Genomic DNA, 15284 nt, shown 5'->3' on the forward strand with positions numbered 1-15284 from the left:
TAATTTTTTATTTACAAAAATATATATGAGTGTGTATGCATTTTAGCCTAAATGGATATATGTAAATTGTAAAATTATAATTATGTAAAAAATATTTGTTTGAATGGCACTTCTCAAGTTCCATCAATTGATCATCATAAAATACATGAACAAGAGGTTTCCAACACTTTTTTATATTAGATTTCAGTGCTTTTAAATCACTATTGTATTATTATTCTTTGTGACATATACCTATCTATAACAAAACTTTTATGTTTGGTCAAATATATCATTTATGTTGTTATTAATTATTATTATTATTATTATTTTATATCTATTATTAAAAAAACTATCCTAGACTGTTGACTTTTATTTATTACTGAATTTGAAAAAGAGAAAACATGCATGCTTAGGGATGAAGTTGTTTAAATAATACAGCATACTGATATAATTAAATTTGATTCACATATTGAAAGTATTTCCTTTGCTTGCTTCTCTACAATGTGATCCTTAATATGATCCATGAGTGATCCAATTTCTCTTCCATTGTGATTAATATGTTGTCTTAATGACTCTTGATAAGTAGTGTTTCTATTAATCTTTTTGTCTTCCTCCTCTATCATGGAGGAGAGACCTTTTTCACACACACACACATATATAAATTAATCAATTGTATGAGAATCGATTTCTATATATGTGATTTAAATCTGCATATGTCATTTGGATTTATTTTCTATCCATTATTATACTTCTTTAATTTTTAGATTTCAATTTATTGTACTCAATTTTATTTAGTTAAATTTCACATTATTAATAATTATTGCTCCCATTTTGAGAAAACAAAATATTATGTGTGTATATTATTATGTTTTGTTAGTTTGCATTTCTTATATGAAACTTTTTTTTTAAATAGAATGGCGAGTGAGGGTGAGGTAACACAAGGAAAATCAAAAACAATTTGGGATCCACCAACACGTGAGAAATGGATTGATTTAGTTGTAGAACAAGTGAGAGCAGGTAATAGAAATGGATCACATTTGAGCAAATTAGGTTAGAAAATTTTTATTGAAAAATTTAATCTTGCAACAAAAAGAAATTATGATCGCAAGCAATTGAAAATCATTGGGATAATGTTAAAAAATAGTGGCAACTGTGGGATTCATTACTTAGAGGAGAGACTGGACTTGGTTGGGACATACAGAGGCAAACAGGTAATGCTTCAGATGAATGGTGGGATGCAAAGTTACAAGTAGGTTTCTGTAAAAAGCTTTTATAATTATGATTTTTTTTATAATTAATAATCTTACTATATATTTTGTTTCCTAATTAATAAATCATCAACAGAAATATCTGGATGTTGCTAAATTTCGAGTGAGAGGTTTAGAACATTCTTTCAAATTGGATGAGTTGTTTAGAGATGTTACTGCTACAGGAGCTAGAGCTTGGGCACCAACCTCTGGTTCACTACCTCCTTTATACACCGAGGATCATAATGATATAGAGATTGATGAGAATTTGGAGGAAAGTGATCATGAGGGAGTGGGTGATCCAATGAAAAAAGAGACTAAATTACTTGGTCCAAATAGAAAGCAATTTAAGATGGGAAAAAAGAATAATTCTACAACATCAAAGTTGTCCAAACAACTTGATGAGATTTGTGAGGCGATCAAAAATAGGAGTTCATACATACGTACCGATCCACCGGGATGTAGTGTTCAAGAAGTTATCGATAAGTTAGTTACACTTCTAGGTTGTGAACCAATGAGCCCTCTTTTCAAAGTTGGTACTTCCTTGTTCACAAAGAAAGCAAATAGGAAAATTTTTGTAGCTTTGAAGGAGCCTAAATATCAAATTGAATGGCTGAAAGAACAAGAGTTCGATTTCTAAGTTATATTTTATTTTTATTTTTTTCTTGTCGAACATTGTGGTTTGTTTATTTCTTAAACAATGTAGTTTGTTTATTTCTTGAACAACATGGTTTGTTTTGTTTCTTGAATTTAATATTTATGAAAGACACAATATGTTTTTTTAATTTTTTAATTATCTTTTTTATTTTATATAATCCAAAATAAAATAATTTTATATTATATGTTTACATGTTTATCTTTTATAAAGTGTATTATATCACACTCATTAATCTTATAAATAAAAATTATGTACATTTTTTCAAATACAGAATGGATAGTGACACAAATTCAGAAAACATGAATGAAGAATATATACAACAAGTCATAGCAGAAGAAATGGAAATTGATGAACTTGTCCTTGTTGTTGCAAGAACATCAGTATATTATCATAATAATTTTTTGGTTAAGGAACCATGTAGAAATTCACCTCACACTGGCTGGAAATTTATGATGGAAATTATGGATGGAAATGGTCGACGATGTCATGAGATATTTCGAATGGAAAAACATGTTTTTTGTAAACTATGTGATAGATTGAGAAGTTATGGACTAAAATCTAGTAAAAGTGTGAGACTAGAAGAGTCAGTTGGTATGTTTATGTTGATTTTAGGACATGGTGCAGGAAATAGAATGATTCAAGAGCATTTTCAGCATTCAGGTGAAAGTGATAGTAGACAATTTTCAAATGTATTGGAAAAAATGAGTATGCTTGCTTTGGATGAAATTAGACCACCTGAAAATTTTGATGAAGTCCCATATTATATACGAAACAATCCTAGATATTGGCCATACTTTAAGGTATGAATATGTCATCTCCATATGCATATATATATATATATATATATTTTAACTCCCTATGTAGATTTTGATTTTATAATTTTTATCAAATTGTTATTAATAGGATTGTATTGGAGCAATAGACGAAACACATGTTCGAGTTTCACTTCCAGTAGATAAACAAATACCATACATTGGAAGAAAGGGTTGTCCTACACAAAATATTATGGTTGTATGTGGATTTGATATGTTATTCACATTTGTATGGGCAAGTTGGGAAGGAACAGCACATGATACTCGTATATTTCTTGAAGCATTAAGAAATACACATCTTAATTTTCCTAAACCACCCAATGGTATGTTGTAATCATTTATATTATTTTTGTGAATATGATTTGAAATTTTTAAAAAATGATAATTTTTTTTATTGCAGGTAAGTATTACTTAGTTGATGCAGGGTATCCAAACATGAAAGGTTATTTAGCTCCATATAAAGGGACAAGATACAATTTTCCTCAATTTCAACAAGGTAGTCAACCTAGTGGCTCTAAAGAAGTATTTAACCATGCTCATTCATCATTGCGCAGTGTTATTGAACGTTTTTTTGGTGTATGGAAAGCACGATGGGAAACTTTGCCACGAATGCCAAATTATAAGTTTGATAAACAAGTAGCTATTGTTACAGCTTCAATGGCTTTACATAATTTTATCAGGAGAGAGACCATTAATGACATAGAGTTCTCATCTTGTGATGAAGCAAATGATGATTTTGTAAATGACGATGACCCAAATATTAACTTAGTAAGAGATGAGAGTGAAATGGGAGTTATTCGTGATAAAATCGCAACTAAACTCATGCTTAGATAAACATGAGTATTAATTTTTTTTTTATGATTATGTAATAATTAAAGATTTATTTTTGTGCACATGGTTAATTTTGCTTATATTATTATTTTTATTTTTTATGATTGCAAAAAAAAAAAATTATTATTATTGTTATTTTTATGGACAAAATTGACATATATTATTTTGTAAGAGCTTTTATATTATACTTACCAAACACTTTCAAAAGCTCTTTTAAAACATAAATCCAAACACTAATTTAAAAGCTCAAACATTTACTTCTCTTCTTCTAATGTCCAAAAGTAAAAGTAAAAGCTATCACAAACAAACCCTAAATATAAAGCTGATTTTTTTTTAAAAAAAATAATTCTACTAAAAGTGAGGTGTACATTGCTTCAAAAAAAAATGTGAGGTGTACATTTTGAAACTGTTGACTCGTTTTTTATCAACTATAAATTTAATGTGAAAAAATATATATTTGTGCATGAACTTGAGAGAATATTTAACATTAGGCTATTTAGGATTTTTGCCCCCCGAACTATGACATATACATTATTATGCCCCTGAATTTTTTGGGCCGTTAAAAATTCCCCCCGAATTATTCACAGTGATGTAAAGTGAGACTTCTATTAAGTTTTATCTTATGTGGCTAACGGAAGGCTAACATGGCTATTCACTCGCTGATGTATTTTTGCCACATCAGCACCACATGTGTAATTTAAAATAAACAATAATTTAAAATTAAAAAAATATATGCTTAAACTAAAAATTAAAAAAAAATCTTATAAATCCCAAATATATATGATTTAATTAACATTATCATTTAGATTATTAAAATAAACCTAACTAATTAAAATCCCTTAAAATAAACTAAATTAATATTAAATCAAAATTTTGATATACAAAAATTAATATTAAAAAAAAACAAAACAATTTTTTTTAAAGAAAAAACCATTCAACCGTGCTATTACTATTATTAAAACTTAAATCATATTCTAAATAATTTAAAAAATTAAATTTGAAAAAAAAATGAAGAACACATAGAAACATTCAACCAATTCAAAAAAACATATTCATCATTTTCTTCCAATGAATTATAAATGAACATAAATCCAGATCCATTCAAAATGTTGAACACAATAAACTCAAATATATTGATTTTCATTCAAAATCTCTCAAATCTAGATATACAATGGTAAAAAAATCTACAAATCTCACCAAAATACAAAAACCAAATCCAAAAATCAATAAATAAAACCCAGATCTGAAGAACAAAAATCCATATTTGAAAAACAAAAACTCAAATCTTTTAACAACACAAATCACTATCTTTGTCAAAGCCATCTTCTTGCCCCTCTTCATGCTACCTTCCAAAAAATTGCATTTTCCAAGCTATCTTCGTCACCCAGCAGGACCCAAGTGCTTTCGTACTAAAATCCTTCAACCTCGTCACCCCGAAGCCCATTCATCATCTCTGCCCAGAACTCAAGCCCTCCACCTACCTCTCCTGCAACCCCTAAGCCCAGATCCGACCCTCTGTCCGACAGTAGAAGCACCAGATCCGACCACAACCTCCATTCACAAGCATAGTCCAAGAGTCGACCATTCCATCGACGTCACTTGCGAAGAAGAAGAGAGGAGATCGGGAGAATAAGAAGAAGAAGAAGAGAGAAGATCGGGAAGAGAAAAAGAAGGAGAAAATCGGGAGAAGAGGAAGAAGAAGATTGGGAGAAGAGGAAGAAAATAATTAGGGTTTTTTTAGTTTTGTTTTTAAGGCATTTTTATAATTTTTTAAGTTTAAACAGAAATGGATTTTTTTTAATTATGTGGCCAGGTATTTAAAATTAATAAGAAAAAGTTTTTTTTGTTTTGTCATTTTTCATTTATTAATTTATAATAAGAAAATAGTTTTTTTTTTAAAATTAATTACACATGTGGCGCTGATGTGACAATAACACATCAGCGAGTGAATAGCTATGTCAGCCTTCCGTTAGGCACATGAGATAAAACTTAACAGAAGTCTCACTTTACATCACTGTGAATAGTTCGGGGGGAATTTTTAACGTCCTAAAAAATTCAGGGGCACAATAATGTATAGGTCATAGTTCGGGGGTAAAAATCCTAAAGAGCCTTAAAATTATAATAAATGAAAAGAATAGTTTAGTGTTGGGTCACTAACAACTTATGTTCACTTAGTCTATTTTATTACTATTTCCCTCTAAACTACAAAGATCAAATGAGTTTAAGTTACTTGAGCTTCTTGAGGTTATTGAGTATTAAATACACATGAGTAAATGCTCGTTTGAACACAAACTAGTCTCTAAAAAATGCTAACGATTCATCTCCTCGTATTTGTAGTGGAGGCTCATGATACAAAGAGTAGGGGGATAACTTGAAAACTACCCAGATTTAGGATTAGTTAACCAAAAATAGCTACTAATAACATTTAGTTGAATATTACTCACTTTTTTAATCATATTCTTCATATTACCCTTAAAACACTACTAGAAGTCCAATGTAAAAATCTCAATTTTTGCCTCTGTGTGCTATTTACTTCCCTCTTTAAATAATCTTCTACTAGCTCCACTAATTCAATATGAAATAAGAGGAATATAATAAGTATGTTAATGAAATATTGGGTATTAAAGTCAAAATCTAAAATAATGGGTGAAAATGAAAGAGGTAACACCTATTTCATGTAATAGCTAAATCCCAAAATGTACGGAAATGACTCTGACATTGTAACAACTAATTGCAGTAAATGTCCTTGCACAAGTTATATGCTTAGGTGACTTGGAAACATGTTAGGCAACTTGGACACTCTGCGATCGATCTCGTCCAGTTATAGCAATCTTGAAATTGGTCATTGGGCTTTATATATCGAAACCATGGCATTAGAGTTATCCTAGTCAACGTATTTTTGCCATGTTGCATGCCACGTTACATGCCACGTCACTATACTAAAAATGAGTATAACATAAAATAAATTTTATTAACAGAATTAAGAGATTTAAAATTGTATATGTTAATCATCTTAAGGATGAATATATAAAAAATATTAGGATATTTGCAACAAAACTTATCATGGGTTACCATTTGTTACACTTATATTCCTCCTTATTTTTTAATGGCAATAATATCTAATAGGAAAATTTACACAGATCACTTAATTAATCAAATAAATAACGTTTATATGGTTGTACGAGAATTTCTACATTTATACGGTTGCACAAGAAATTTTACATTTTTACGGTGTCTCCTCCAGTCGGCAAGTTCTCCGATGTTATCTCAGTGGTTGCCGGTGGTGGGCTTCTCACTTTAGCTTCATTGTATTATTTTGGTCCCAAGCCGATAATTAAAAAATATTTTAATACTGTTAAAGGAAGAAGAGGATAATATGACCAAGAAAAAAAACAAGGATTGCCATGAGAAAGGGTTTAGTGGGCAAAAGCTTGGAGAAAGCAAAAATAGTTGGTGGTGCTTCAGCTAGTACGCAAGCACCGATGAAGTGAAGAAAAAAGAAGACGGCAAGACCAAGACTTGAAAAGGGCTTACCTTAGAGGCCAATTACATGAAGCCACGTCAGGTCAAACATATCACTTCAACAATGTTTTGTAGATTCACTGTTTCACAACATGCAATGACACCAAGAGTGTTATGTCCAGCATGCGTGTGGTTATGTGTCATATTTTTTTATATATTGTGAGGTGTGAGTAAGTTACTAATTGAGGACAAAAGAGGGTGTTGGCTTGGTTTAGTCAAAAATAGACACTATTATATAAATATATATATTTATAATGATTTATATTTATATAAATACTGTTATATTTATAATGATTTATATTTATATTTGTATGTTTATATTTATTGAGTAATAAGACATATTATCAACATTTTTTTATTTTAGTTTTTAGTATATTTGTTATTAATTTAAGTTAAGTTTCTTAAGTATACTTTTAATTTTAGTTTATATTTAATATATATTGGGTTGTTTGTTAATTGTTTTTGTGTTTTTTTTAGTTGTGTTGACCATCGATTTGGCCAACGACACGGAGTCAAATATATGACAGAAAATGAGACGACAATTAAGAGTTTAATCTAATGGAAAAGAAGAAAACACCAATGATTTATAGTGGTTCGGCCCCAAAAATGGTAATGACCTACGTCCACTTAGTGCTATTATTAATATTGAATTTCAAAGGTGTGATCAAAGAACTAGGGTTCTTGAGTTTCACAAACCTTGGGAGAATTACAATGAAACGATGGATAATCGCACTATAGCTCTCTTTCTCTCAATACTCAGCAAAAAGATTCAGAGATCAAAAGTCCCTTCCTTGAGCTATTTTTATAGGCTCAAGGAGGGTCATGGGCCTTAACTCTCCTTAATAACTGCATATCAAGGTTATAAAGAGGAAATATTTAATGCAATTATTATAGGATTACAATCTTAGAAGAAAATAAATCAAATTATAAGACCAACCTGGCCGTATCTAATAGTTAAGACCAACGAAGCGATGTGCCTCTGGTCGATAGTCGAACAGCACTTCCGCCTCGTGTGAGAAATCCTTGCCACGTAATCAGCAGCCGTTTTTCGAGTAAACATTTGCCCCCCAAGTTTATTTATTGTGACCAGCAAAAAGTAAACTTCGGAAGCTGACCTTTCGCTTACCCCACCAAACTTGTCAGAGCCGCCTATGCCCTCTCGGGAAAAGCAATCAATCATGTCTAATCAAGCTTTTTTGGTTTCCCAAAAACTTATCTGACGGCTATTACACTTCCCCAAACTCAGAAAAAAGTAATTCATGATTACCTCTTATATCATGCCGCAGTCACTATATATAATACCCCAAATCCATATTTTTACTTTTACTTTTCATTTTCTTGCCAAGAACCTCTAAGAACCTCGACTTTTAGAACCCAAAAATTTTGAGGAGCTTCCATCGCTGTTCTAAGGATCCTCCCTTCGGACGCTCAAAGCTTTCATTTCAGGCCCCTCTTTTCATCCAAGTAAGTTTTACGAACCCCTCGGACATTTGAGATGCCATGCAAAATTGTTGTTTATGTATTTCATGTCTGTGTTCTTGATTGTTCTTGACCGAAATTGTTTTGGGGTAAATGAGAATGTTAACCGACGCTTGATAGGGTAATGAAACAATGTCTTAGAGGAGTTAGGAGTCAGTTTGATAGTCGAGATTGTAGATTTACTGCGTAAAATCGAAGTAAAAATTCGATTTTTAAGCTAGCTGAAAAACAGGGTTTTCCCGCCCTTCCGGAGTTGAAAAATTTTTCTCTGAAATTTTTTTTACTTCCGCTTTTCAAACTGCTCGTATAAAACTTAGTGTTTTTGCTAGAATGCAGTTGGCCGTATAAAAGCTTAACTTTTATACACGAGCAACGTTATTCTCACATCCAACACAAGTTTTTAGACTAAGTTCTCATCTCCCCTCTTCTGTTCCCAGATTTTGATGCAAGATCTATGGGGAGGTGAGAGACCAATTAACGATGACCTGCTCGCGCAATTGCTCGTGGACGAAGAAGAGTCGTCATTACTCATTCCGGACATCCCTTTTTCTCGTACTCCACCTAGCAAACCTCACTCAAACCCTTCAGCCATGGGTAGAGTAAAATCAACTGCCTAGAAAAAGAAAACACAAAATCCTTCTGCAAACTAGCCTGCCCCCCAAGCAGAAATTCCCTCAACCAGCGGTAGAGCTGAGAGTACTCCTGAGCCAGGAATCCAAGCTTATGCCCAACTCTGAAGCGCCACTTGACTAGATGTCGAATGGTACGTCGCTCCTCCTAGTCGAATAATGATTAGGATGATTGCCAACTACATAAAGAAGTACGGGCTTCCCGGGGTGACGTTGGTTCAACCCACCAAAGACCAGAGAGCAAATCTGCCTAGAGGCGCATATAGCGCCTGGTCGAGGTATCACATCGAGGCAGGAGCAATCCTGCCTCTTCATCCTTTTTTCCAAGGAGTGGCCAACTACTTCGCGGTCGCTCCTTTTCAAATCACCCCAAATGGATATAGAATGCTCTCTGCACTCTATATCCTTTATAGTCACAAGAAGTGGCCGGTCCCCATGCCACATGAGGTCAACTACCTGTTCGACCTGAAGTCTAACCCCAACTAAGAAAACACGGGGTTCTTCCACTTCTGCCACCAAGAAACGGCTCGCACTTTTCTGACTGACACCACTTTCATCTCAAACGTGGGAAAGTACCATCTGGAGTACTTTCTGACAGCCGATATGGTCGCAAACAACTTGGCCTTCACACAAGGAGGTAAAGTCTTTGTACCGCTAGTCGTATATTTTTCTTCTTTGAGTCTTCCTACATTTCCCTTAGAAATTTAGTGCGTTTCAGGCCCATGGCTGCGACCGACCCCCACTCCAGACATGGTGATCCGATCAGCCCTCCTAGCCAGCATGGCCGACATAGAGAAAAGTGTCAAACAGCTCACAAAGGCCAATCTGAGACCGGTCGGCCTTCTGGCTCCTCACTAGGATGTGAGGGAATCTACTGCAGGGAGTGCTACCGGCACTGAAGTCCCCGAACAACAGCCAGATGTGTCACAACCCCCTTCGAGGAGAGCAACTGGGGTGACCATCAACGATCCAACTGGTGCCCCCCGACTTGCTGCTGCACCAGCCTCTCCAGGGAAGGGAAAAGAGAAGGCCACAGAGCCTATTCTTGAGTCGTCGGACGAGAATGGTATTGATTTTACGCTTTTAGATAGTCTGCTTATTCCCTGTCACCTCTTCAACGGGGATGGAAACTTTAAATACCCTCCTGCTTTAAATTCAGACTTCTTCAGGGCAAAGAGTGAGTGTAGCACTAGTAAAGTCAATAGTGTAGTGACCAGTAAATATAGCTCGGGTATTATACTTTCAATTTCTCTATCCTTGCTTATTAAACTTAGAAAGTTTATTTTATTATATTGCCTGATTGTTCGCTTGTTTCTTTTTTGTAGACATGCCTGCTGAACATGCCTTCGACTTGTACACCAAGTCAATGAGCAAGAAAAAGTCTCACAGGCGCCAGTCTAGGGAGGGCTGCAGCAATCAACCCGCGAAGAAGCCTCGAACAGACGACCCCCCTGCGTCTACTCCAACAAAGGAGACAACTCCTCCACCAAATCTTACCAGGGAGGCGACTCCTCCAACTCCAACAAACCCAGATCCTTCATCTCCGGTCGGATAGACTCCTCCTCCAGCTCTAGTCGACCCTATGCCTCCAACATCCACCGTTCAGCAGTCGGTGGGTCGGCGGGAAGAAGCCTTAGGAGACGACCTCACGGGCGTGGTGCTCAGCTTAGCCAAAGATAGGCTGTCAAAAATAACAAAGCACCGACGCAGCCGGGAGGCAATCCAAGAGATCGGCTCCATGGGGGTCGACCAAGTCCTCAGCCGCGCACTGAACGAAGTGCTCGCTGTAAGTTGCTTTCTGCTTTGTACTTTATGAATTTTCTTTTTAACTTGCTCCTATTAACAACCTTATCTTTTTATGACCACATGGGGTGCTTACCCTGACCTCTGGTTGGCGATTTTCGAGGATGCAGAATGCTCAGTTTGAGAAGAAACTCAGTGACCAGCTTAATGCTGCTGAGGCTCAATACACCGAGCAACTCAAGCTGTCTGAGGCTACTTATGTCGAGCAACTGAAGACAGTCAAGGTGAAACATTCTAAGGCCCTCAAAGAGGCCAAGGCGAAGCATACCGAGGCTCATAAAAAAGCCAAGGCAAAGCACCTCGAGGTGCTGCAAGTGACCGAGGCCACAATTGCTTCTCTCGAAGAGGAGATGAAGAGGAAGGATGCAAGTATTGATAAGATCACTGCATCCAAGGAGCAGTACAAGGAGGTCTCACTCATGAATTATCGGGAAGCCCACAAGCTCCAAGATGAGCTAGCAATAAGCCGCCAAGAGGTTGCTGCTTTAGAGGAACAGAACACCCGCAACCTTGAAGACTATGAGGGGCTGCGTTCGAGTGCTTCTACTTGTTCTGGAAGAATAATCCCACTGCCAACTTTTCCTATCTCTCAGACCATATCAGGGAGGCGGAGCTGGCAAGGTGCGTTTCTCTCCTGGAGGAAGAGACAATTCCAAGGTCTCCAGAAATTTCTCTAGCAACCGGCATCGAAGGCGCCCGAGAAGAGGTTGGGGATGCAGTCGACCAGCAGCAGTAGCAGCAATCGCCACAAGACCAACTTGATAATTTTATCTTTTGACTTACATGGCCTACGGGTCATGATGTAAAGACAATCATGCTGTATTGTTTTATTGCTGCACGGACAACTTTTCTCTTTTTATTGAACAGTTACATCCGAGCAGTCATTGCTCGCGATGTAAAAGAATCCATTTTGATATTATAATATTTGCATCTTATTATAACATCTGTTCGCATGACCGAACTTAGCATAGCACTTTGTTTGATTTATCAAAATAACCAAATTTTGAAAAATACTCTAAGTACCTTAGAATGCTTTCACTTATTTTGCTCATGTGTTTACATACCTTTCGATATGCTTTGCTTACTAGATACCTTATATGCCCCCCAAGTGATCGAGGAGCTCTAGGTCCTTGATCACTTTCCTTGACCAAAACCTGTTCGAACATTACTGCTCGGAACAAAAGAATTAAAATGATAATATAACAAATCAACACATGTAATGAGCAAATACTTGTAATAAATACAATAATTGGCAAGAATGACTGGCTGCGCACAGTCCCTTATATTTTAAGCGATCAGTCATATAAAATGACCAACCCATTTTCATAACTTGTAAAAAGTAAAACTAATACAAGCCAATTCTTTGAGAAGAATTGTTTATTGATAGTACTTGCGCATGTGTTCTCCATTCCAATAGTGAGAAATGAGATTTCCGTTTAAGTGAGCAAGTTTATAGGTGCCTGGATGAAGGACTTCTTCAATCTGGTATGGCCCTTCCCAATTAGGTGTGAGTACTCCAGCAGCCTGGTCGCGAGTGTTTAGGAAAACTCTTCGAAGTACTAAATCTTCGACGCTGAACTTTCTTTCACGTACTTTAGAGTTGAAATACTGGGCGACTTTTTGCTGGTATGCAGCTACTCGGAGTTGGGCTTGTTCATGTTTCTCATCGATCAAGTCCAGGGATTCCATCAATAGCTGGCTGTTAGAGCCTTGATTGTATGTTATTCTACGATGCGAAGGCAGATCTAACTCAACAGGCAACATAGCCTCATACCCATAAGCCAAAGAGAATGGAGTATGGCATGTTGCTATTCAATGGGAAGTTCTGTACGACCAAAGGACTTTAGGAAATTTTTCTAGCCATGCCCCCTTAGCTTCTTCCAGTCTTTTCTTTAGAGTATCCTTTAGTGTTTTATTGACTACTTCGACTTGTCCATTTGCTTGGGGATGAGAGACTGAAGAAAAGCTCTTGATAATCCCATGCCGTTCGCAAAAGTCCGTGAATAAATCACTATCAAATTGTGTGCCGTTATCCGAGACGATTTTCCTTGGCAATCCATAGCGACAAACGATTTTTTTTATCACAAAATCTAGCACCTTTTTGGTTGTTATGGTTGCGAGTGGCTCAGCCTTGACCCATTTAGTGAAGTAATCGACGGAAACCACAACATATTTGATGCCACCCTTTCCTGTGGGTAAAGATCTGATTAAGTCTATCCCCCATACAGCAAACGGCCACAGACTTTGCGTCTGTGTTAGTTCATTAGGGGCTGCTCGCGGGATTTTTGAGAATCTTTGGCACTTGTCACACCTCCGTACGAATTCCATTGAGTCTTCATTCATTGTTGGCCAGAAATACCCTTGCCTCAGGATTTTCTTCGACAAACTTTGCCCCCCAGCGTGGTCCCCACAAAAGCCTTCGTGTACCTCTCTCATCAATTCTTTGGCTTTCTCTTTCGAAACACATCTAAGGAGTGGCATGGAGTATCCACTTCGGTACAAGATTCCATCGACTAGGATGTACCTAGCAGCCTGTTGCTGAAGGGTCCTAGCTTTTTTTTCTGTCCGTTAGTAACACGCCTTGCGTCAGATACTCTACGTATGGTGCCGTCCATGTATCTGCAACCTGGATCACCAGAGTGGTCTCTTCAACCTGGATGCTTGGTACAGATAGTCATTCAACTGGCACTATGTTCAGAGTATCAACATCTTTTGCACTTGCGAACTTGGCCAAAGCATCAGCGTTTGAATTCTAGTCATGAGGTACTTGCTGAAGGGTGTACTTGTCAAACTGTGCCAATAGATCCTTTGTTTTGTTCAAATAGGAAACCATCTTTAAACCTCGAGATTGGTACTCTCCCATGACCTGATTTACCACCAACTGAGAGTCGATGTAGATGTCAAGTATCTTTATATTCATGTCCCTGGCTAATCGTAACCCAGCGAGCAACGCTTCATACTCAGCCTCATTGTTGGAAGTAGTGAAGTCAAACCTAATTGCACAATGAAAACGATGCCCTTCAGGCATAATTAGGATCACCCCTGCCCCTGCATGATGCTCATTGGAAGAGTTGTCTGTAAATAACTTCCATGAGGGAGGTTGATTTTGAAACTCAGGCTCTTCAGGCTCTTTGGTCTGCTCACTACCTGTAAGTTCAGTGAACTCTGCAATGAAGTCAGCCAGGGCTTTCCCTTTTATTGCTGCTCGCAGTAAGTAAGAGATATCGAACTGCCCAAGTTTGACTACCCATTTCAACAATCTTCCTGCAGCCTCTGGCTTTTGCAGAACTTGCTGCAGAGGCTAGTCGGTCAAAACGGTGATTGAGTATGCTTGAAAGTAAGGCCGCAGTTTCCTTGAGGCCAAAATTAAGCAATAGGCTACCTTTTCGATGGGTGGGTATCGCTGCTCTGCTCCAATTAGCCTTTTTCTTACATAGTAAATGACCTTTTGTACGCCTTACTAAAACAGCACTAGCAGCGTACTATGTAATCGCCAAATAGACAAACAAAGTTTCTTCATCGACCGGCTTCGGTAGGATGGGTGGTTGCGCCATATGAGTCTTTAATGCTTGGAAAGTCTGCTCGCATTCCTCCATCCATTCAAACATTTTGTTGCCTCTAAGTAGATTAAAAATGGAATGCACTTGTCTGTTGATTTCGAAATAAATCTACTGAGAGTGGCAATTCTTCCGGTCAAAATTTGAACGTCCTTAATCTTTGCTGGCGATTTCATATCGATCAGGGCTTTGATCTTCTCCGGATTGGCTTCAATTCCTCTCGAGTTAACTATAAATCCCAAGAACTTCCCTGATCCTACTCTGAAGGAGCATTTGAGGGGATTTAGCTTCATCTGATATTTGTTCAATACGTTGAAGCACTCCTGCAAATCCTCTATATGCACTTCTGCCTTCTTCGAATTAACCAGCATGTCGTCGACATATACCTCCATGTTTGTCCCGATCAGATCCTTAAACATATGGTTGATAGTCGCTGGTAAGTTGCACCAGCGTTTTTCAAATCGAAGGGAATTACTTTGTAACAGTAAAGTCTTGTATCAGTCTGAAAGCTAGTGTGATCCTCATCAGGAGGATGCATACTAATCTGATTATACCCAGAGTATGCATCCATGAATGAGAGAATCTCGTGCCCTGCAGTGGCATCGACCAATTGGTCGATTCATGGGAGTGGGAACACAATCTTTGGGGCAGGCTTTATTAAGGTCTGTGAAATCCATGCATGTTCACCATTTTCCATTCATCTTGGGAACTAGTACGGGATTAGAGACCCACGATGGATAAAACACCACCCTGATGAACCCATTCTC

The 15284-nt window shown here is 36.7% G+C and overlaps 2 protein-coding genes across 2 annotated transcripts; both read left to right on the forward strand.

Moving 5' to 3' along the window:
- Nucleotides 1-893: 893 nt before the first annotated feature.
- Nucleotides 894-1866, forward strand: LOC133832238 (L10-interacting MYB domain-containing protein-like). The gene is made up of 3 exons (XM_062262607.1): nucleotides 894-986; nucleotides 1124-1228; nucleotides 1324-1866. Exons 1-3 carry the CDS (start codon nucleotides 894-896, stop codon nucleotides 1864-1866), a joined length of 741 nt encoding a protein of 246 aa, XP_062118591.1.
- Nucleotides 1867-2156: 290 nt separating this feature from the next.
- LOC133832239 (uncharacterized) lies at nucleotides 2157-3530 on the forward strand. Its single transcript, XM_062262608.1, has 3 exons — nucleotides 2157-2684; nucleotides 2788-3019; nucleotides 3097-3530. Exons 1-3 carry the CDS (start codon nucleotides 2157-2159, stop codon nucleotides 3528-3530), a joined length of 1194 nt encoding a protein of 397 aa, XP_062118592.1.
- The last annotated feature ends 11754 nt before the right edge of the window (nucleotides 3531-15284 follow it).

This window comes from Humulus lupulus, chromosome 4, assembly GCF_963169125.1.
Source record: "Humulus lupulus chromosome 4, drHumLupu1.1, whole genome shotgun sequence".
Lineage (NCBI taxonomy): Eukaryota > Viridiplantae > Streptophyta > Magnoliopsida > Rosales > Cannabaceae > Humulus > Humulus lupulus.

Excerpts from the sequence above, each read along its gene's own strand:
- LOC133832239 (XM_062262608.1), top strand. The coding sequence starts at position 2,157 with ATGGATAGTGACACAAATTCAGAAAACATGAATGAAGAATATATACAA. Across the intron at positions 2,685-2,787 it reads GATATTGGCCATACTTTAAG|GATTGTATTGGAGCAATAGA; the intron begins GTATGAATATGT and ends TGTTATTAATAG. Across the intron at positions 3,020-3,096 it reads TTTTCCTAAACCACCCAATG|GTAAGTATTACTTAGTTGAT; the intron begins GTATGTTGTAAT and ends TTTTTATTGCAG.
- LOC133832238 (XM_062262607.1), top strand. The coding sequence starts at position 894 with ATGGCGAGTGAGGGTGAGGTAACACAAGGAAAATCAAAAACAATTTGG. Across the intron at positions 987-1,123 it reads TTGATTTAGTTGTAGAACAA|TGGCAACTGTGGGATTCATT; the intron begins GTGAGAGCAGGT and ends GTTAAAAAATAG. Across the intron at positions 1,229-1,323 it reads GGTGGGATGCAAAGTTACAA|AAATATCTGGATGTTGCTAA; the intron begins GTAGGTTTCTGT and ends AATCATCAACAG.